The sequence below is a fragment of the Salvelinus namaycush genome, chromosome 23 (assembly GCF_016432855.1).
Source record: "Salvelinus namaycush isolate Seneca chromosome 23, SaNama_1.0, whole genome shotgun sequence".
Classification (NCBI taxonomy): domain Eukaryota; kingdom Metazoa; phylum Chordata; class Actinopteri; order Salmoniformes; family Salmonidae; genus Salvelinus; species Salvelinus namaycush.
This window is the reverse complement of record NC_052329.1, coordinates 20,529,820-20,552,457: the sequence shown is the minus strand read 5'-3', so window position 1 is coordinate 20,552,457 and position 22,638 is coordinate 20,529,820. Positions and strand designations below refer to the sequence as shown.

Sequence of the window (22,638 nt, the reverse complement as noted above, 5' to 3'; positions counted from 1 at the left end):
AGGCCTTCTAGAAGAGAAAGAGCAAGAGAAACTGTTAGTCATCAGACGCTTGTTGTCAGGTAATGCCATACTGTACAGAGTCTCACAAGATCAGCTATCAAAGACAAAGCGGTTCCAGTACATAGTTCCTGAGTCTCTCAAAGCAGAAGTCCTGAAAGGTGTTCATGATCACAGTGTCATCAGGGTCAGTTCAGAAGCCTTAGCTTAGCTAGACTGATTCTTCTGGCTGCACCTTGTCAGAGATGTTAGGGATTATGTCCTTGGTTTCCACCGTTGCATTGTCAGCAAGACCATTGAGCCTGATGGCAGGGCTCCACTGGAAAGTATCACCTTGACTAGGCCGCTACAACTGGTTTGTGTCTATTTCTGTTCTGCTGAAGATTCAAGCAAGAAGTCCATTGATGTACTAGTGATAACAGATCACAGATCACTACAAGAATAGCTCAAGCGTTTCCCTGCAGAGCCCAATCCGCTAAGCAGGTGGCAAGAATCCTGTGGGACCGATACTTCTGTGTGTATGGATTTCCTGAGAGAATTCATAGTGACCAAGGGGCAAGTTTCGAGAGTCAGTTGATCAGTGAGTTACTCAGAGTTTCTGGTGTGAGAAAGTCACACACGACACCGTATCACCCGATGGGGAATGACAGCGTGGAACGTTTCAATCGGACACTTGGCAACATGATCCGAGCTCTAGCACCGAAAACACTTACCAAGACTGGCCGAGACACCTGCAGACATTGACGTTCATGTACAATTGCACCACCCATGAGACGACAGGGTGCGCCCCCTTCTACCTGATGTATGGAAGGATCCCTTGTCTGCCAGTAGATGTGCTTTTCAGAAACACTCTGAACGATCCAGCTGTTACCAGTTACGACAAGTATGTGGTGTCCCTCTCCAATGATCTGAAGGATGCTATGGTGATAGCGCAGGAACATGCTGCTAAAGCACAAAATGGACAAACTGAGATCTACAACAGAAATGTCAAGGGGCCCGCCATAGAAGTCGGCGATGGAGTACTATTGACAAACAAAGACAGAGGAAAGTGGCGGATCGCTGGGATTCGACAATTTACACTGTGGTCAGACAAGAATCCAGGCACTCACACATACAGAATATGTAATACAGCCACTGGAAAGGGAAAAAGTAGTTCATGATCATGTTGGTCAACTTCTTCCCAGTAGATGATGACAGTGCAGTTTCTGGCCTCTCTTCATCCATGTCCGTTGGCCTGACTCCAAGTTCCGGTGCTCACAATGTGATGATGGATTCAGTATCAAACAAGACAAGGGAGTTCCTTTCCTCAAGAAGAGAGTCAAGATTCACTATCTGGAATGGAGCGGGACGTGTCTGTACAAGGTGTCACACAGAGAGATTCAGATCACGAAGAGGAAAGCGGAGCAGACCTATGCAGAAGAGCGAATGGATTCCATTTCTGAAAGAGCGAGAACTCTTTTCCTGGTCAGGAGCTTGTGGACTCTGAAGGAAGAACTCGAGATTGGATAATACCAGTTACCAGTTAGTAGAGATGAGGAATCTTCTTCAGGTGTGACCTCAGAACCACTGGTCTCAAGACTCAGATTCAGAAGAGATCCAGTGATCGGACACGCTTTTCTGCTGCCATTGGACATTCTGAACAGCCTAGTGACTCAGTTTACTGTCACTAGTGACTTACACTCACAACGACAATCCTAGTGCAGTTTGGCAAATCAGGACCTGTGTTGGTCGAATCGTCAAACATGTCAACATATTTATCTACACTATGTCTACACAAGATATTGTGTAGTCACTAAGTGACACTGATCTTAATATTCAAGCAAATATTTGCAAGTTACTGATCCAAGCCTTCAGAGATTAAGCAAAACTATAGTTGTGACTCACACAATCGTTCAGTGAAGATTTCAGTTTCCATTATTTTACATGAGCATTGTACTTTATTGGTGAGGTCTAGTACTACACAGTGTAGATGTGTGGGGTGTAGAAAGGCATCCTACAGCCAGTAGTTGGTTTGGGAGTTTGGCCAACTCTCCTTCCACTTCATCCTTTTGGGATACTTCAAATGTTGGTTTTCTTGTAAATGGACCTTTATATGTTGTGTAATTGTATGTAAATGTGTTGTGTGTATGTCTGCAGGTACGTGCTCCCAAACTGTTATGGAACAATGTTACTGTACACATGTAGCCCATGTGCTGCAGTGCTGTGTTATGGGAGATGGAGTCATAAGTTGAGCGCTCCTCTGTAGTCATGTTGTTATAGATGTAATGATCTACTACTATTATAAAAGCAAGAGTTGTTAAACTTTGAAGGAGATTTCATGACAGATTTTCTCTGAAGTTTACACATTGTGTTGTGTGTATGTCTGCAGAATAAACCGTGAAAGAGAACAGCACTGTGTCCTTTGTCGATGAGCCGTTACACATGCAGATGAGCTTTTATAATTTCTGTGTTTCGTAGTATAGAAACTTATATTTATTCAGTTTAGTCACATGATTTCTCAATTTGCGGTACGTTTGCCAATCGGTTGTGCACCCAGATGTATTTGCCATTCTTTTTGCCTCATCCCTCTCAGCCATACCATTTTTCAATTCCTCATCAATCCTCTGGGTTTTAAGTTTTTACAGTAATTTTCTCAATGGGTGCATGCTTATTAGTTACTGGAATAAGCAATTTCATAAATGTGTCAAGTGCAGCATCTGGTTGAGCCTCATTACCCACCACATGACCAACATTATCACTACAAAACGTATTGTATGACTTATAAACTATATTAGGCCCAACATTGATCACTATATCCGATGGATTTGGATACTGCTTAAAAGCACATTTCTGCAGCATTAGTAAAGATGTAATTCATACATGTTGATTTCATTCCTGTGCTGTTTGTAACTACCCTTGTAGGTTTACTGGTAACCTGAACCAGGTTTCAGGCACTGGTTACAGTTTGAAGCTTTTTCTTGAGTGGGCAGCTTGATGAAAGCCAGTCAATATTTAAATTGCCCAGAAGATATACTTCTCTTGATATCAAAAACATTTTATTTGTCACATGCACTGAATACAACAGGTGTAGACCTTACAGTGAAATGCTTACTCACAAGCCCTTAACCAACAATGCAGTTTTAAGAAAAATACCTAAAAATAGGAAATATAGTAACAAATAAAGAGCAGCAGTAAAATAACAATAGCGAGGCTATATACAGGGAGTACCGGTACAGAGTTAATGTGCGGGGGCACTGGTTAGTCGAGGTAATCTATACAGTCGTGGCCAAAAGTTTTGATAATGACACATTCATTTTCACATTGTATTGCTACCACTGTATAATCAAAGGTATTAGCTAAGTGTGTTTCAGCGATAGTCAGAGTATTAATGTCATCTGTTACTAGCAAGTTATTAATTTCATGAACCTTCTTTCTTAAGCAACATATGTTAACGTCGGCTATTTTTATTGCTTTACTGGGAAGCTTAGCAGAAGTAGACATGCTCATGTTATTTATGTTAGTGCATGGTGAGCTGCACACGGTGGGCTTCCTACTAAGGCACACCTCCTCATTGCTAACAGTATAACTCTGGTTCATAGGCACATGATTACTGCATACAATAGCTGTAGGATCCGCAGAGGCATTCAGGACATTTTAAAGGGACATAATTGGTTACTTACATTCTGTCTACCAATGCCCCAGGTATAATGTACATTTGCTGAAGCATTATCACAACTCAGTGACACAATGGTAGGGATTAACTGTGCTGGGCTTGGGTCCTTGAATAGTCATTGTCTCAACACAGCTGTGAAAGGATCCAGGAACCCAACTTATTCGGGTGGATCCCATCCTCCTTATAAAATGTGTTTTGTTTCCAAAAGGTATTGAAATTGTCAACAAAAGTTACACCCATTGAGCTGCAATAATCACATAGCCAGTTGTGGAGAGAAAGAATCCTGCTAAAGCGTTCAATGCCACGATTCAGAGTGGGCACAGGGCCAGATATGATGGGTCTTTTATTAGTGTCTAGCAGAGAATCAATCGGCTCTTTAAAATCCAGTTTCAACTGTTTCAGAGCTGCCCTTTATAATGTCAATAAAATCCACATGGACTACTAAAGAATTGATTCCCATGTCCTGGCGTGGAACATTTCGGGAGCAGCTTAGTAATGTCATTTACTCTAGCTCTGGGATAGGACATTGTTTTTGCACCAGGAACAGTCACATTTCTTACCATCGAGCTGCCCAAAATCACAGCTGGAAAAAATCTTCCCATTCCCACGCTTCACAGGATTCTGATAATCCTTTAAGGACGGGCATGATAACTTGAGCCCGTAGCTCCTGGTGCCTGGTGTAGCCGTCCCACAGATGGAGAAGCCCCGCTCGATCCAGAGCAGGGACGGAAGGATCCCATCGTCGACTTTGAAATCGGAGGGGAAGGAGTAGGTACAGTGGCTGCAGACACAGGTACCTAAAGCGTCAAAGGTGCAGGAAGATCAGGCTCCAGGACGGCAACTATTCGTTTGTATCCGCTCCGGGCATCTCGTTGGGAGTGTAGCCTGCTTTGCGGGATGCCGCTGTCTTCGGCTTCCATGGCTCGTGACATGCAACCATCGTTGATTGGCATGTTCCTCTTGCTGTGCTCCTTCAACTCTACTATCAGATGGGGGAAGAGAGGCAGGTGATGGCTCACCTGACGAACGAACTCCGGACAATGACAAACGATAAGGCCGAGATGCATCCATCAAGCATGAACGCCGTCCAGCCACCGGCGTAGAAAAGGTTAACATTCCACTTCAATCCTATAATCCTCAGCAAGCAAACAATTGCCGCATTGGAACTCCGAGTTATCCAGTTTGTCCCAAAACACAGTGTAATGGATACAGCTAGAACCGTTAATTTAATTCTCCAGACAGAGGGCTCCATTGCAAATCATCTTGGACTAACTTTGTTAGCTAGCTAGCTAAGCTGCTAGTCATAAAGCTAAGGTTAGCGGCCCGGTCGAGCAGGCTTCAAGCTGTCTGTTAAGCGGTTCCGGGACGAGAAATAGCGGTCCTGGCTGTTAAAAGATAAGCGTGTGGAAGAACTTGACTGGCCTGCAAAGAGCCCTGACCTCAACCCCATCGAACACCTTTGGGATGAATGTGAATGCAGACTGTGAGCCAGGCCTAATCGCCCAAAATCAGTGCCTGACCTCACTAATGCTCTTGTGGCTGAATGGAAGCAAATCCCAGCAGCAATGTTCCAACATCTAGTGTAAAGCCTTCCCAGAAGAGTGGAGGCTGTTATGACAGCAAAGGGGGGACCAACTTCATATTAATGCCCATGATTTTGGAATGAGATGTTTGACGAGCAGGTGTCCACATACTATTGGTAATGTAGTGTATCATGACTATTTGCATCAATCCAGTGGCCATTTTGTTTAGCAATCACATGAGCGTTACCACAACACCGCTTAACCAAACAACGGTCTCTTCCTGGTGCACATTTGCATTAAAGGTTAACATTGAAAAAAATAAAATGGAATATGTGATAAAATGGAATCAGGCAAAAAATAAAACAGATTTTATAGGGCCCTAATCAAGCACTCATCCGCATCCTGCATTAGTATTAGCCGTACTCATGCGTAACCTGTAGGTTTTAGCTGGTACAGCTACCGTGGTGGGATTATTGTTTGGGTGTTTTTCTCAGGTTCATGGCATGTTGGTCATTGTGTCCAGTGGTGTAAAGTACTTAAGTTAAAATACTTTAAAGTACTACTTAAGTAGTTTCTTTGGGGTATCTGTACTTTACTATTTTATATTTTTGACAACTTTTTACTTTTACTCCACTACATTCCAAAAGAAAACAATGTACTTTTTACTCCATACATTTTCCCTTACACCCAGAAATACTTGTTACATTTTGAAAGCTTAGCAGGACAGGAAAATGGTCCAATTCATGCAATTATCAAGATACCATCCCGACTGCCTCTGATCTGGCGGACTTACTAAACACGTTGGAGTGTGCCGCTGGCTATCCATAAATAAAATACATTTAAAAAAACGTGCCATCTGGTTTGCTTAATATAAGGAATTGGTACTTTTTGATACTTAAGTATTTGAGAAATTACATTTACTTTTGGTACTTAAATATACTTAAAACCAAATACTTATTGAATTTTACTCAAGTAGTATTTTACTGGGTGACTTTCACTTTTACTTGAGACATTTTCTACACTGCTCCAAAAAATAAAGGGAACACTTAAACAACACAATGTAACGCCAAGTCAATCACACTTCTGTGAAATCAAACTGTCCACTTAGGAAGCAACACTGATTGACAATAAATTTCACATGCTGTTGTGCAAATGGAATAGACAAAAGGTGGAAATTATAGGCAATTAGCAAGACACCCCCCAATAAAGGAGTGATTCTGCAGGTGGTGACCACAGACCACTTCTCAGTTCCTATGCTTCCTGGCTGATGTTTTGGTCACTTTTGAATGCTGGCGGTGCTCTCACTCTAGTGGTAGCATGAGACGGAGTCTACAACCCACACAAGTGGCTCAGGTAGTGCAGCTCATCCAGGATGGCACATCAATGCGAGCTGTGGCAAGAAGGTTTGCTGTGTCTGTCAGCGTAGTGTCCAGAGCATGGAGGCGCTACCAGGAGACAGGCCAGTACATCAGGAGACGTGGAGGAGGCCGTAGGAGGGCAACAACCCAGCAGCAGGACCGCTACCTCCGCCTTTGTGCAAGGAGGAGCACTGCCAGAGCCCTGCAAAATGACCTCCAGCAGGCCACAAATCTGCATGTGTCTGCTCAAACGGTCAGAAACAGACTCCATGAGGGTGGTATGAGGGCTCGACCCCCACAGGTGGGGGTTGTGCTTACAGCCCAACACCGTGCAGGACGTTTGGCATTTGCCAGAGAACACCAAGATTGGCAAATTCGCCACTGGCGCCCTGTGCTCTTCACAGATGAAAGCAGGTTCACACTGAGCACATGTGACAGACGTGACAGAGTCTGGAGACGCCGTGGAGAACGTTCTGCTGCCTGCAACATCCTCCAGCATGACCGGTTTGGCGGTGGGTCAGTCATGGTGTGGGGTGGCATTTCTTTGTGGGGCCGCACAGCCCTCCATGTGCTCGCCAGAGGTAGCCTGACTGCCATTAGGTACCGAGATGAGATCCTCAGAGCCCTTGTGAGACCATATGCTGACACATGCAGATTTGTGGCCTGCTGGAGGTCATTTTGCAGGGCTCTGGCAGTGCTCCTCCTTGCACAAAGGCGGAGCACTTGCACTTTGTGCAAAAGCGGTCCTGCTGCTGGGTTGTTGCCCTCCTACGGCCTCCTCCACGTCTCCTGATGTACTGGCCTGTCTCCTGGTAGCGCCTCCATGCTCTGGACACTACGCTGACAGACACAGCAAACCTTCTTGCCACAGCTCGCATTGATGTGCCATCCTGGATGAGCTGCACTACCTGAGCCACTTGTGTGGGTTGTAGACTCCGTCTCATGCTACCACTAGAGTGAGAGCACCGCCAGCATTCAAAAGTGACCAAAACATCAGCCAGGAAGCATAGGAACTGAGAAGTGGTCTGTGGTCACCACCTGCAGAATCACTCCTTTATTGGGGGGTGTCTTGCTAATTGCCTATAATTTCCACCTTTTGTCTATTCCATTTGCACAACAGCATGTGAAATTTATTGTCAATCAGTGTTGCTTCCTAAGTGGACAGTTTGATTTCACAGAAGTGTGATTGACTTGGAGTTACATTGTGTTGTTTAAGTGTTCCCTTTATTTTTTGGAGCAGTGTATTACGGTATCTTAGTCTGTTGCTCCAATGAGTTCATAAAAAAAATATATCTGTTTACAGCTAAAAGCTTGGATTTCTCCACACGCCTCAGATGTAACTACTATAGTGTAGAAACCAGTATGTACAGTGCGCTCTAAAAGTAAAATGATACAATGACCATGAGGTTTAAGTGCAGACTGTCGGCTTTAATTTGAATGTATTTTCATTCATATCGGGTGAACCATTTGGGAAAATTACAGCACTTTTTGTTCATAGTCCCCCATTTTAGGGAACCAAAAGTATTGGCACAAATTCACTTATTTGTGTATTAAAGTAGTCAAGTTTAGTATTTGGTCCCATGTTCCTAGCACACAATGAGGTTAGCTGGTCCTCATTAAAGTCTCGTAGATCACTTAATTATTCCCTTTTTTGTTTACAAAGCTCTACTACACAAGTGTCCCTTACTTGACTACATTTTTTAAAGTATTTAAAAAAAATTACAAAACTTCAATACTAAACCCACTCACAGGGTTGGTTAACTCTTGAGGTTCCTTGTGTCTCCACCGAATTAGGTAAATCTGCTTTTAGATTTAATGCACCTCATTGCTGGAACCAACTGCAAAATACACTGCAATTGGATGCTCTGATGCTTCTTGGGCAATTTAAAAAAATATTGATTGGCCAACTATTTGCTGAGGAATGTGGCTTTTTTGCTTTGTTGTTTTTTTGCTTTGTTTGTTGTTTTTTGCTTTGTTTGTTGCTTTGTCTGTTTTTTGATTTTTGTCTATGAACTGTATGTGCAGTGCTACCTTGCGAAAGAGACGTTGGTTTCAATGGTGACTTCCTGTTTTTAAATGAAATATATAATTCATTAAGCTTGTCACTCTACAAACTTGTTGGATGCATTTGCTGTTTGTTTTGTTCGTTTCAGATAATTTTATGCCCAATAGAAATGATTCGTAAATAATACAAAAAATGATTTTGTCATTTTAGTCACTTTTTATTGTCAATAAGAATAGAATGTTTTCTAATCACTCCTACATTAATGTGGATGCTATCATGATTACAGATAGTCCTGAATGAATCGTGAATAATGATGAGTGAGGAAGTTACAGACCCACAAATATCATTTACCCATTACAATTAACCCATTACAATAACTCTCACCATTACAATAACTCTCACCATTACAATTACTCTCACCATTACAATAACTGGGAAGGTTAGCATTTTTGATGGGATTCATTCAGGATTATCCATAATCATGGCAGTAGCATCCACATTAATGTAGAAGTGTTTAGAAACATTCTGTTCGTATTGACAATAAAAGTGACTCAAATGACACAATACATTATTTACCATTCATTTCTACTTGGCACTACTACAAAATAATCTGAAACGCAACCAAAACGAACAGCAAATGGATCCAACAAATTTGTGGTCACAAGCTTGATGTAGTCATTGCGTGCTATGAAAATGTGACTAAATACTTAACTTTTGACTATGTGGGTACATACATACGTAAATTTGTCCGAATACTTTTGGTCCCCTAAAATGGGGGGACTATGTACAAAAAGTGTTGTAATTTCTAAACGGTTCACCCGATATGGATGAATACCCTCAAATTAAAGCTGATGGTCTGCACTTTGACCTACTACTCATTGTATAATTTCAACAACAAAACATTCACTGTCCCAATAGTTTTGGAGCTCACTGTATGTTAATATGTTGCTGTATGCTCCTCCCCACCATATGCTTCTGGTAATGGAAGATGTTCACTTCACTGTAGATTATAGATTGACTGCAGTAAAAATAACTCATGATATTCAATGGCATGGTGAACATTTGGATTCAGAAAATCTTAACTGTTTCATTGCTGGTCTATTCGGTTGACAAAGTTTTATAAACAACAGGCAAACAAGTAAGCAAAAAACAGATGGACAGGAAAACATAAGATAACAATTAAACAAAGGAGAACCATGGAGATTTTTTACAATCAATCTGGTCATACACAGCACATTGGAGCCCTTTTTACTTCATTTTAATGATTCACATTCCAGACCCAAAACTGTAGTGCACATTGTTAGAGCATCTACTCTAAAAGCTTAGCTAAAGCCCTTGGCTTGGAGAAGTACTCATCTCCCATACAGCAGAGGGTAACAGTAATGGATCTCAAGAGGGAGGGATATGGGAGAGCGCTCTCTCTCTATTTCTCAATCTTTCTATTTCTCGCTCTCTATTGGCTTTCTCTCTGTTTTAGTTATCGTCTCACTGGCCTTCATGTCTTCTCTGCTGAAATCCTGATTGACTTTGAGATTGGCTATTACCATCTCAGAAGTTTGGCCAGATCTCCTGCGGCTTCTTCCTCCTTTGAAAATACCCCATCAGAATAAACCTGTCTTCTTCTGCAGGATTTACCGTACCTACCATTACTGACAATTGACATCTCAATGGACGTGGTTAAAAGGCTATATGGTATGATATAGTCATTACGGTGTGAATAGTATACAAGCAGGATACTTCCTTACCTATGCTGAAGGGGCTGTCTGAAAATGTGTCTAATTAAATAGTAGAATAGCAGAGGCCTATAAGGTGAAAGAAAGATGTGATTTATCTCTACGGAGTCAAAATCCACCCTGGGGAGAAACGACAACATGAGATTTTCAGTACTAAAGTTCTGAGCCTTGTAAGCTTTACTATCATGGTGCATCAGTAGCAGATCTCAGTGGTGAGTGACAGATGTATTTCTCTCTTGTCCAACCCATCTGTCTCTCCCTCAGACTTCATGCATCCTTACGTCCATGTCAGTGGAGATGATGGATTTGGGTTTGCCTGTCGGGGCTTTTCTATTGCCTTTTTTCTCAATGGGAGTACATTGGGATGTTTTCTTTCAGAGATGGCATGTTTGGGCTACAGTATGAATGACTGATAGACAGCTACATGGATAGTAACCTTATTTCACCTCACAGGGTCCCGGGCACGTTTTGAGGACAGCCCACCTTGGATCGTGGAGGACCCCTCTGACCTGATCGTGTCCAAGGGGGAGCCCGCCACCCTTAACTGCAAGGCAGAGGGGAGGCCTAACCCCACTGTGGAGTGGTACAAGGACGGTGAGCGGGTGGAAACGGACCGGGATGACCCTCGGTCTCACCGCATGCTCCTTCCCAGCGGCTCCCTCTTCTTCCTGCGTATCGTCCACGGACGACGCTCTAAACCAGACGAGGGCGTCTACACCTGTGTGGCACGTAACTACCTAGGAGAGGCTGTCAGTCACAACGCTTCGCTGGAAGTAGCCAGTAAGTCTTTGTCATTTTACTTGCTGTATATGTCACCCATGACCAGTGGTGGAGAAAGTACCCAATTATCATACATGAGTAAAAGTAAAGATATCTTAATAGAAAATGACTCTAGTAAAAGTGAAAGTCACCCAATAAAATCGTACTTGAGTAAAAGTCAAAGTATTTGGTTTGAAATATACTTAAGTATAAAAATTAAATGTAATTAGTGTTTTCGAAAAGTAAAAGTATAAATTTCAAATTCCTTATATTAAGCAAACTAGATGGCACCATTTAATTTTTTTAAATTTTATTTAAGGATAGGCAGGGGCAGCTCCAATACTCAGACATCATTCACAAACGAAGCATGTGTCTATTGAGTCCGCCAGATCAGAGGCAGTAGGAATGACCAGGGATGTTCTCTTGATAAGTTAGTGAATTAGACCATTTTCCTGTCCTGCTAACCATTTTTTTAAAGTAACAAGTACTTTTGGGTGCCAGGGAAAATGTACTTTTTACTCCATACATAATTATCTTTTGGAATGTAGTGAAGTAAAAGTTGTCAAAAATACCCCCAAAAAACTACTTAAGTAGTACTTTCAAGTATTTTTACTAAAGTACTTCACACCACTGCCCATGACCTGTGGGTCTTTCTTTCTTTCTTTTGGCAACAGGTCTCAAATCTTGCTGCTGTGATAAACTCTACTGGGTGAAATACCACAGTGTGCTATCAAAATCGGGTTTATTTTCAAATTCTTTGTGGCTCTGTGTAATCTGAGGGAAATATGTATCTCTAATATGGTCATACATTTGGCAGGAGGTTAGGAAGTGTAGCTCAGTTTCCACCTCATTTTGTGGGCAGTGTGCATATAGCCTTTCTTTTGAGAGCCAGGTCTGCCTACGGCGGCCTTTCTCAATAGAAAGGCTATGCTCACTGAGTCTGTACATAGTCAAAGATTTCCTTAGTTTTGGGTCAGTCAAAGTGGTCAGGTATTCTGCCACTGTGTATTCTCTGTTTAGGGCCAAATAGCATTCTAGTTTACTCTGTTTTTTTGTTAATTGCTTGACACGTTGGAAATAATAATTTTTGTTTTCTCATGATTTGGTTGGGTCCAATTGTGGGGTCTGTTTGTGTTTGTGAACACAGCACCAGGACCAACTTGCTTAGGGGACTCTTCTCCAGGTTCATCTCTCTGTAGGTGATGGCTTTGTTATGGAAGGTTTGGGAATCGCTTCCTTTTAGGTGGTTGTAGAATTTAACGGCTCTTTTCTGGATTTTGATAATTAGCGGGTATCGGCCTAATTCTGCTCTGCATACATTATTTGGTGTTTTACGTTGTACACAGAGGATATTTTTGCAGAATTCTGCATGCAGAGTCTCAATTTGGTGTTTGTCCCATTTTGTGAATTCTTGATTGGTGAGCAGACCTCAGACCTCACAACCATAAAGGGCAATAACTGATTAAAGTATTTTTAGCCAGATCCTAATTGCTCTCAAAGCACAACCAGTGAAGAGGACAGCTGTTATCTTGAGCATTGCTGAAAATGATTACCATTAAAGACTTTTCTATTTAAATTTAACTAGGCAAGTAAGTTAAGAACTGCTGTGGTGCTTCTACACCTGCATTGCTTGCTGTTTGGGGTTTTAGGCTGGGTTTCTGTACAGCACTTCGAGATATTAGCTGATGTACGAAGGGCTATATAAAATAAACTTGATTTGATTTGAAGAACAAATTCTTATTTACAACAATGGCAGGTGGGGCAGTGGGGCGGCCGCCCCAGTAGGTTAACTGCCTTGTTCAGGGGCAGAATTACAGATTTTTACCTTGTCAGCTCGGGAATTCAATCCAGCAACCTTTTGGTTACTGGCCCAAAGCTCTAACCACTAGGCTACCTGCCGCCCCACTATTATCATGGCCCTTGTCACTAGTTACCACACACAAAGTCATGAACCCAGCCTGTTTCTACATTTCCTCTTCTTAAAATCTGTTTTTAACCCTAACATTAAACACACTGCTAATGTTTATGCCTTACCCTAACTTTAAATAAATAAACAATTTATGTTTTTTTTATTTTATTTGATAAAGCCAATTATGACTTTGTGGTATGCTGTTTTCTCTCTTTCCCCTTGTAATTGTGTCAGTGTGGCGTGACACTGGGCTGAACACAGACCCTTTCTGGCATTAGGAAATGGATTCGCGGAGTGTGTTGATTAGGAAAATGAGCGTAACAGATTAGGGAATGTTTCCTTGTTAAAACCACAAAACAGCAATTTGCCTGCATCTTGTCTTTCACCAGAGCACAAAGCCAGCCAAGCCTCCTCAGCCTCTCTAACTGCTCATGGCTCACTGACCTCCATCACAGCTCATGTTCAAAAATAGGGCCAGCTTTAGTTCAGCTTCCATACTAAGTGATATTTCCACACTCATAACTGCCTGAATGTTGCTGGACCCCAGGATTCCTGCCTTGGAATCAGTTAATGGGGATCCTTGAATAAATACAAATAAACAGAAGAACATCAAATATTAGAGAAACTACAAATATAAGAGCAAAACAGTTTCCAGAGAAAAACAAATAAACGACAGAACATCAAATATTAGAATGAGCAAAACAGTTTCCAGAGAAAAACATTTAAGCATCACAGTTATGATGTTTTTGATGATGAATTCTCCTCAGCCAGTGGAGATGTTGTCGGAGATGGCATTCTCCTCAGCCAGTGGAGATGTAGTCGGAGATGGCATTCTCCTCAGCCAGTGGAGATGTAGCCGGAGATTACATTCTCCTCAGCCAGTGGAGATGTAGCCGGAGATTACATTCTCCTCAGCCAGTGGAGATGTAGCCGGAGATGACATTCTCCTCAGCCAGTGGAGATGTAGCCGGAGATGACATTCTCCTCAGCCAGTGGAGATGTAGCCGGAGATTACATTCTCCTCAGCCAGTGGAGATGTAGCCGGAGATGACAGTCATACCAATAAGGCTATGCATCTCCTAGAGGCAGGCACTCTAATGGTAACTTGTGGTAGATTCATTTCTGTATTACCAAAGATAGAGAGAGACAAACTTCACACACCAGTCAGAGTTATACTTAATCTACACCTTTAATAATAATTAAGCTTTGCAATAGCATTTGACTTTCAACAATTCACTATCTCTAATAAATAGTTGAGTGTCAACATAATGGCAACAGAGATCTTTTATAGCAAAGATCCACCCCCCTAGTCGACATGACAAACCACAGATAATAGGAACTGTTCACAAAGAAAGACTTTTACTTGAGAGAGGAGTATCCCATAGCCAGATAGCGTTCGCTATAAATTATCGTTCAGTTTGGTCTCTAAGACGAGGTTCTAATCTCGTTCCTGGTACTTCATAGTACAAAAACACCAACTCATGCAATGGCATATATCAATTGTCAACTCTAGATACGCCCATCTCAAGTACACCCCACTCCTGGACAAGCTCACTGAGGGGAGTGAGCCTCTAGGTCATATACTATCTCAAGATAAGTGCAACATCAGAGGGGACATACACTGGTTCCAGACACTGCCATACTCCTCCCTCCAATGGGAAAAGGAGGGAGTGACTGGCGTACAGACATTGTGGAGACAATTAATTGGTTCCCCATTAATCACGCCATCCCTTCACATGGTTTAAGAATAGGTAAAGACACATTCACATAAGAAGACAATGTTCCATTCTGTCCTCTTCCCTTTCTGATATTCTGCATAGCACCAGATGGTTTAACAGATACATTCACATATGAAGACAAGCCTGACCTCTCCCCTCTCTGGGCCCCAAGTGACTGAGCCCTAGCTGAGAACGGATAACTACAACTGCCAACCCTATAGTCCAAAGGAATACATTCGAATGACAAGTATCTCACATAAGCATATTATGCAAATAAACATCTTATCTATGTTACCCAACTAATTCTGATTCAACCGCCACAAACTAACCACAGCAATGACTGTATTGTCCTAGGTATGCTGCCTCTGGGTAGCTGGGGCATATGTTTAGACAGTAGGGTGGTGGTGTTCTTAGCTTTAACCCTCCCCCCCAGGTTGTGGAGGGTTGAGGATAGTGTTAGAAGTGTGGATACTAGGAACAACAGGTGGAGGGAGGAAGAGCTTTAGAAGAGCCCCCCCCCCCCCCTTTATGAGCAGTAATTAGTACTGCTGCAGCTGTTAGGCTGTGGCTTAAATCACTGAGGAGCTAATAGGATGGCTGGCTTTCAGGGTTTTTAAAGGCTGTTGTTGTCCACCCAAATCTCATGAATACCACCAGCCAGACTAATTAGTCAACACGCCTGCTTAAAAGACTATACCTATCATACTGTCATATAGAATTTACAGGAGTCTGTCTGTTTGTGTTCTGTTGATACAGTGCATTCGGAAAGTATTCAGACCCCTTGACTTTTTCCACAATTAGTTAGGTTACAGCCTTATTCTAAAATTGATTAAAACACTTTTTTTCCTCAATCTACACACAATACACCATAATATCAAAGCGAAAACACGTTTTTAGATTTTTTTTTGCAAATGTATTAAAAGTCAAAAAACAGATACCTTACATAAAGTACCAGTCATTAGTTTGGACACACCTACTCATTCAAGGGTTTTTCTTTATTTTTACTATTTTCTTTGTAGAATAATAGTGACGACATCAAAACTATGAAATAACAAATATTGATTCTTTAGTAACCAAGAGAGTGTTAAACATATCACAAAATATTTCATATTTTAGATTCTTCAAAGTAGCCACCCTTTGCCTTGACAGCTTTGCATACTCTTGGTTCTCTCAACCAGCTTAACCTTCAGTGCTTTTCCAACAGTCTTGAAGGAGTTCCCACATATGCTGAGCACTTGTTGGCTGCTTTTCCTTCACTCTGCAGTCCAACTCATCCCAAACCATCTCAATTGGGTTGAGGTCGGGTGATTTGTGAAGGCCAGGTCATCTGATGCAGCACTCCATCACTCTCCTTCTTGGTCAAATAGCCCTTACACAGCCTGGAGGTGTGTTTTGGGTCATTGTCTTGTTGAAAAAGACACGGCAGTTGGAACCAAATCTTAAATCTGGACTCCTCAGAACAAAGGACAGATTTCCACCGGTCTAATGTCCATTGCTCGTGTTTCTTGGCCCAAGCAAGTGATTTCTTTGCAGCAATTCGGCCATGAATGCCTGATTCACGCAGTCTTCTATGAACAGTTTATGTTGTCTGTTACTTGAACTCTAATGCATTTATTTGGGCTGCAATTTCTGAGGCTGGTTACTCTAATGAACTTATCTTCTGCAGCAGAGGTAACTGTGGGTCTTCCTTTCCTGTGGTGGTCCTCATGAGAGCCGGTTTCATCATAGCGCTTGATGGTTTTTGCGACTGCACTTGAAGAAACTTTAACTCTTAATTTTCAGATTTACTGACCTTCATGTCTTAAAGTAATGATGGACTGTAATTTCTCTTTGTTTATTTGAGCTGTTCTTGTCATATGGACTTGGTCTTTTACCAAATAGTGCTATCATCTGTATACTGTACCACCCCTACCTTGTCAAAACATAAAATAAATTCCACAAATCAACTTTTAACAAGGCACACCTGTTAATTTAAATGCATTCCAGGTGACTACCTCATGAAGCTGGTTGAGAGAATGCCAAGAGTGTGCAAAGCTGTCATCAAGGCAAAGGGTGTCTACTTTGAAGAATCTCAAATATATTTTGATTTGATCACACTTTTTTGGTTACTACATGATTCCTTATGTGTAGAATAAGGCTGTAACATACCTATGTGGAAAAAGTCAAGGGGTCTGAATACTTTCCGAATGCACTGTATATCCAGGCTTTCTGGAGTGGTGGTATATTTCATAAAATGTAATATTCACTTCTCTTGAAGTTAAACTATGCTAGATTTGAAATAAACCTTAGTCTGTACACATGAAGTTATCTTTTGCTTGTTTTTTGTCCATCCTTCAGCTACCATCAACCCCTCCCATCGATCCCTGAAGACCATCCAATTTTTTTTTTACAAAACTACTGATTGTAAACATTTTTGCTACGGGTAATATTATATTATTGATCGATTGACTATGACTTTTCAAATCACCCAGCAGTGCAATTTGTGGAGTTAGCTCCAGGTAAACGTTGCAATTCAGAATGGTGACATTTGCGCGATCGGTTTTCTATCGCTCATTTGCGTCGTTTTGTGTATCAGTTCATAAACCATGTGCCATGGAATCGGTACAAATCGAAAATCTCTCCCCAACTATTTTGCAATCATTATGGCACTGTTTATCAGAATTTTTTAAAACCAATTATGGTCTTTAATGCAGGGCCAACAGACAAGTTTCTTACTTTCTCCCCCTTCCACTTGCCTCTTCCATTTGTGCAGTAATGCTGCAATTAGTTGGGTTTAATTTTGGGTAGATCAGACATGTCCATATTTTTGTTAGCTGCATGTGTGACAATTCCACCAGTCCTATTTATGATATAATTTACAAAGATTATACCGTATAATTTTTTTTTTTTTTTTTTAAATCAGTTAGTATATTTGAGTTTAACCATAATATTTGTTGTAATATTTGTTCTGTCTTTTCTGGTGGATTAATCTGAAATTGCAACCAACTTTCTATGGCTTGTTTTAAAAATAGTGACATTTGAGAGTATTTCATTTTCAAATTACCAAAAGGGAAATGTTGTAATCTGAACAAAGGGTAAAATGCCCTTCTTGAACATGGGGTGAGACATTCTTACTAATCTGCTAGAGAACCAGTTCAGATGTAAATATATATTTTGTATGACTGAAGCCTTTAGTGAGAGGTCTAATGCTTTAATATTAAATTATTTCTGCCCTCCAAATTTATATTCTTTATATAAATAGACCCGTTTTAATTTTGTCTGGTTTGCCGTTCCAAATAAAATGTAATATTTTTTTGCTCATATAATTTTAAAAACAAGTCACTAGGTGTAGGCAAGGCCATAAGCAAATAGATAAACTGGGATATGACTAAAGAGTTAATCGGGTGATTTTATTTACATTTTTTTCACAAGTTTCCACAGGTATTTGCCTTTCCATTGTAGCAAAATCTGAGCTGGATTAAAAATAAAGTTTAACATTATTTTAAAAGTGTTTACTTGCTTTACGGTGATGTCCCTCTTCTCCTGATGTTTTTTTTTATGAAGGAATGACATTTTTGGCTGCAGCTTGTTTCTTGGCCTCTTCTACACTACGACTCTGCCACCGGTCTCTTCTTTAAACCCTGAAGAAGAAATGCAGACGAGATGCTTTCTGTATGGACAGATATCACGGATACTACTTTACATTACATTACTCTTTTTCTTGTCATAATTATTTACATATAGGATTCAAGATTTTGAATAATTGAGTTGGCTTTAACAAGTGCCTAAGGATGAATTTGTAGGCATGAGTTTACCGCTCGTCCAAGCATTCAAACACAACGGGCTCAAGAGACCTAGAACTGCCTGAGTTCCTCTTTAACCTCAGTAGACACAGACAATGGGTGGATTAAATCAATCCCGCTGGCTCTATTAGCCATGACATGGCAGTAACAGAGAGATGGCATTAGACCACCTCTAATCGGTTTACTCCTACTGTACTGAGACAAAAGAACAATGGCTGGCTGACCATCAGGTCACTTTAAGGACCTGCCTTGGGAAGTAGGGGTGCTGAGGGTGCCCTGAAAAATCAGAATACAATTGCTTTTTTTTTAATATAAAAAACTAAATAAATATTTTTTTCACAAAAGTAGTGCACTGGGCCTATAATAGTCCTGTAGTGCACTGGGCCTATAATAGTCCTGTATTAGCTGACTGATATAGCCGTCTGCAGCGTGGGCAAAAAGCGACTTACAATTAGTGTGTTTATCTTAAGATAACTAGTTGAGACAACTACATATCACAATCGTAGCAAGTATATATTCCCTCAATAAAGATGTTATCAGCAAAGTCAATGCTATTAGGAAAGGGGGGAGGGTGCCAGGACAGAGAAGAGCTCGGACTGGGCTGAGCGGGAGCTGCCTTGTGCTGCTGTACACAGCTCCCCACTCTGTCCGCTGGTTAGCGTTTTTTCATCATGAATCTTGTTCTGGAGGAAGCTCTGCAGAGTGGTCACTAGCTGGCATAGCCACAAAGTCATAAAATAATATTTTAAATGTAACCTTAACCACACTTCTAACCCTAATGCCTAAGTAACCTTAAATTAATACCAAAAATCACATTTTAGTTTTTCATGATTTCTTTACAATATAGACAATTCTGACTTTGCATCTAGCGGATATCTCAGTTCTGCCTCAAGGACAAGACTCATCCCAATTAAAGTCAACCTGGACTCTGTCCCTCCAACATCCAGTTTGACAAATCCCCCAAACTCTGCCCAACCTCTCAACCCTGTCCCCTACGCCACCTTTCGAGTGCCCCTTCCAACCTCACCTTCTCACTACACTCTTCCCCAATCACCCTACTCCTCCCATCCTACCTTTAGACTGTTCAGTGAATCTGATCACTGGACTGATGTTTAGTCTGCTGGTCTAGTGGTGTTCATAGTGAACTGACTGACAAGGGCCACACGGCAATTCAGACCATTACTTTATTTTTATGAAGCCCATTATTGCCATGACTACTCTCCCATCTCCCCCCTTCAAAGCATTAACAGATGGCCACTTCGACTGCACTGAAGCTGCACTCTTGCTAAACGCTAAATATTGAGATTAATGTCACTTAAAGATACAGTGGTGAATATCCTGGGGATATTCTTAATCTCTTAATCTGTATATCCCTGAAACATGAAAGTTATGAAAATAAATGGCACTGTCCTAGAATAGGAATGTAGCAGTAACAGTAAAGTATGAAAAATGTATGCACTCACTACTAAGTCGCTCTGGATAAGAGCGTCTGCTAAATGACTAAAATGTAAATGTAACAGTTATTATAGTAGTAACCATATAGCATAATGGTTAGTCATTTAACCACACTGTTTAAACTGAGCTAAAAGAATAGCAGGAGGTGAATATGGGCTTTATTTATCCTCAGGCCAGCCCAGGACATTAGGTGCCCCGTTCTCCACTCTTGTCACCGTAAGGTAAGGTTGGGATAGTTCAGATTCAGGAAGTCCTAGTACTTACTCACCATCAGTGTGAATCAGGTCTGGTAGAAATACTGTGTTTTGGACTTTACCTCAGGAAGTTCCCTGGCCATCTGTCTGTCTGAGAATATCAGGAGATTCCTGTGGTGCCATCATTATTTCATAAAACTATAATAGTGTGTGAATTCTGTGAAATGACTTTTAGTATGGTAGCCTTTACAGCCTGGGTGAAGGAGGGATCGTATTAACTTCAATAGCTTCAAAGAGTTGCTCTTGGCTGCTCGCACTGCACAGTGTTTAGGGGTAATTATTGGAGGCTACTTTCCAATCTCTGAATCGTGTTTCAAGGCACTCAAATGACCCAGATTCTGGGACTTCCGTGTGTGTGTGATTTAAGGGATTAAACTGCCCCCCTGCCTATGTACTTAACTCACCCCAGACTGTAGGTGAGCAACTCCTACTAGTTGGATGAGCTGATAGGCCTTGTGTATCTTAGATTCAGATGTGGTGGGTGTATTACAATCTGAGACAGAAAAAAACTCCAGTTGGGTATGATGACGAATTCTGACAAGCTTTTTAATGTTCTGTACAAGCCTTTACTTTTGAAACAAATGGGTAACAGAAGTCGACTTTTCTAAAAGTTTAAATGTCACGTCAATGACAAAAGCCTAGTTTCAGTTGGGGAATTAAATGTGCTTCATTATAATACAGATGAAATGCCTCCAAATTATCAAAGTAGAGCTACTGCTGCATTTGAACAGGCAGCGACTTCAGGCAGGCAGAGAGTGTGTGACAGATTGTCTCATATTGGTGGGCTGGCGAGAGGGAGGGGGAGATCGACAGATGACCACTTCAATCCTGACAGCGGATCTGAAACGCAGCCGGCTCAGCGACGGCTCAGCCACCATTTGTCAGCTTCTCAGAGATTGGAATATTCATAGCAACACGTTTCCCAAGATAATTGCAGCCCTTACAACTTAAGACAGAAGGGAGACACTCTATATGCTCTAGATGGCTGTGATAAACTAAATGAGATGGTAGTCAGTCAGTCACTGTGGTTGTGAAATATAAATGCCATGTTAAAAGACACAAATAGCTGCTGTGCTGAGGGATCTGTCAAACACATGTCAGGGGATAAGTGATGGGGGTAGTGTGGCTGGAGAGATGCACAGTTGACAGACAGGTGACGAGTTCACTAATGTGTTTAGATTAACTGATGTTTGAGATTGGACTAATTCACAGCATATTTGCAGTGCTAATTCATTTGATTGGGTGTTGATGCATTACTGTGTTAACAGATGGATAGTTAGGCAGGCAGAGTCTGATTCTTTACTTTGTAAAATGCCAACCTGAAATATTTATAAAGGTATAAGAAGAGATATTGATTATTCTGAAGTAGTATGTGTGAGAGAGAGAATTTAAGGCTGGAGTAGTAGTGCTGCACAGGTTACCTGAGGCTGCCAAGTCAAGCATCTCATCCTGTCTTCATTTGCAGAGAAAAGGCTGCTAACCTCACTGTGTGGCAGTGACAAAGATCACGTCCCTTTTTTAGTTTTGTCGTTCGTTATGTCAAACTGTCATATTTGTAGCGTAGCACCCCATATTATCGGCATATTCAACAGCGTTTAAGAAATATATTACCTTCAACCGTGTTATCTTGTGATCAAGCCATCAATGTTTTGTGATTTGGTGTCGTAAAAATGTTAGCTAACGGGTTAGCAATTAGCATGTTTGACATTTCAGTGGAAATGCTACTACTATTAGCTTTTTGATAAGCGGTTTAGCAAAAAAAGATGGCCTGTATTATCGGCATACGGTCTCCAGTTATTGGCCACCTTATATCTTGTAATTGAACAAAATTGTATCTGTTTTAAATTTTATTCCAAAAAGAGACCCCAACCTCGTATCTGAAGTGTTTACTAGATAGTTGGCTCGCCTTCCAGTAAAAAAAAGTGACTTGCCGGTAAACTTTAAATTGCGTAGCCCGGTGCGCCCTCCTGTAGACTCTTAAAAATGGTTCTTCAACATCTTCTTCAGTGTTGTAACCAAATAATGTCTCATTATTTGTTTTACAGTTTAATGTTACGTTTTGAGAAAGTAGATAACAGTTTAATTCTAACATATGAGTATGAATACTTTTGGTAAAAAGTTGGATATTAAATGTCTGTTGTGCAGTCGAATTTTACAATATACAGTGTGTCCCACAAAATGTATGTATGTATGTATGTATGTATGTATATGTATATGTATATGTGTATATATACTGCAATGAAAATCGGTGGTCAGCTAGCTAGAAGGGTGTCTTTAGTCGCAAAACGTACCGTTATTTTCCAGGCCATTTAAATGTTGAGTTTGAAATGATTTAATCCTCCAAACGTTTAGAGTGTCCGAAGTTCGGGGGTGTCCGATGTTGGGGGGAAATTAGCTAGTGCGGAGATGTGTATTAGCATAGTTTCCCGTATGAGACAGAAGCATTGCATTAATGTGTGATGCCATTTTTCCCTCTGACACGTTACATTTTTC

The 22,638-nt window shown here is 41.1% G+C and overlaps 1 protein-coding gene across 3 annotated transcripts in view; it reads left to right on the top strand.

The window, feature by feature from the left end:
* The window catches only part of LOC120018167 (roundabout homolog 2-like), a 67,933-nt gene that overhangs the window by 19,335 nt on the left and 25,960 nt on the right, over nt 1-22,638 (top strand). For all 3 annotated transcript variants that reach the window (XM_038961213.1, XM_038961212.1, XM_038961214.1), the window contains exon 2: nt 10,722-11,048. In XM_038961213.1, coding sequence (XP_038817141.1) covers nt 10,722-11,048 — 327 coding nt within the window. The remainder of the gene's footprint in view (nt 1-10,721; nt 11,049-22,638) is intronic.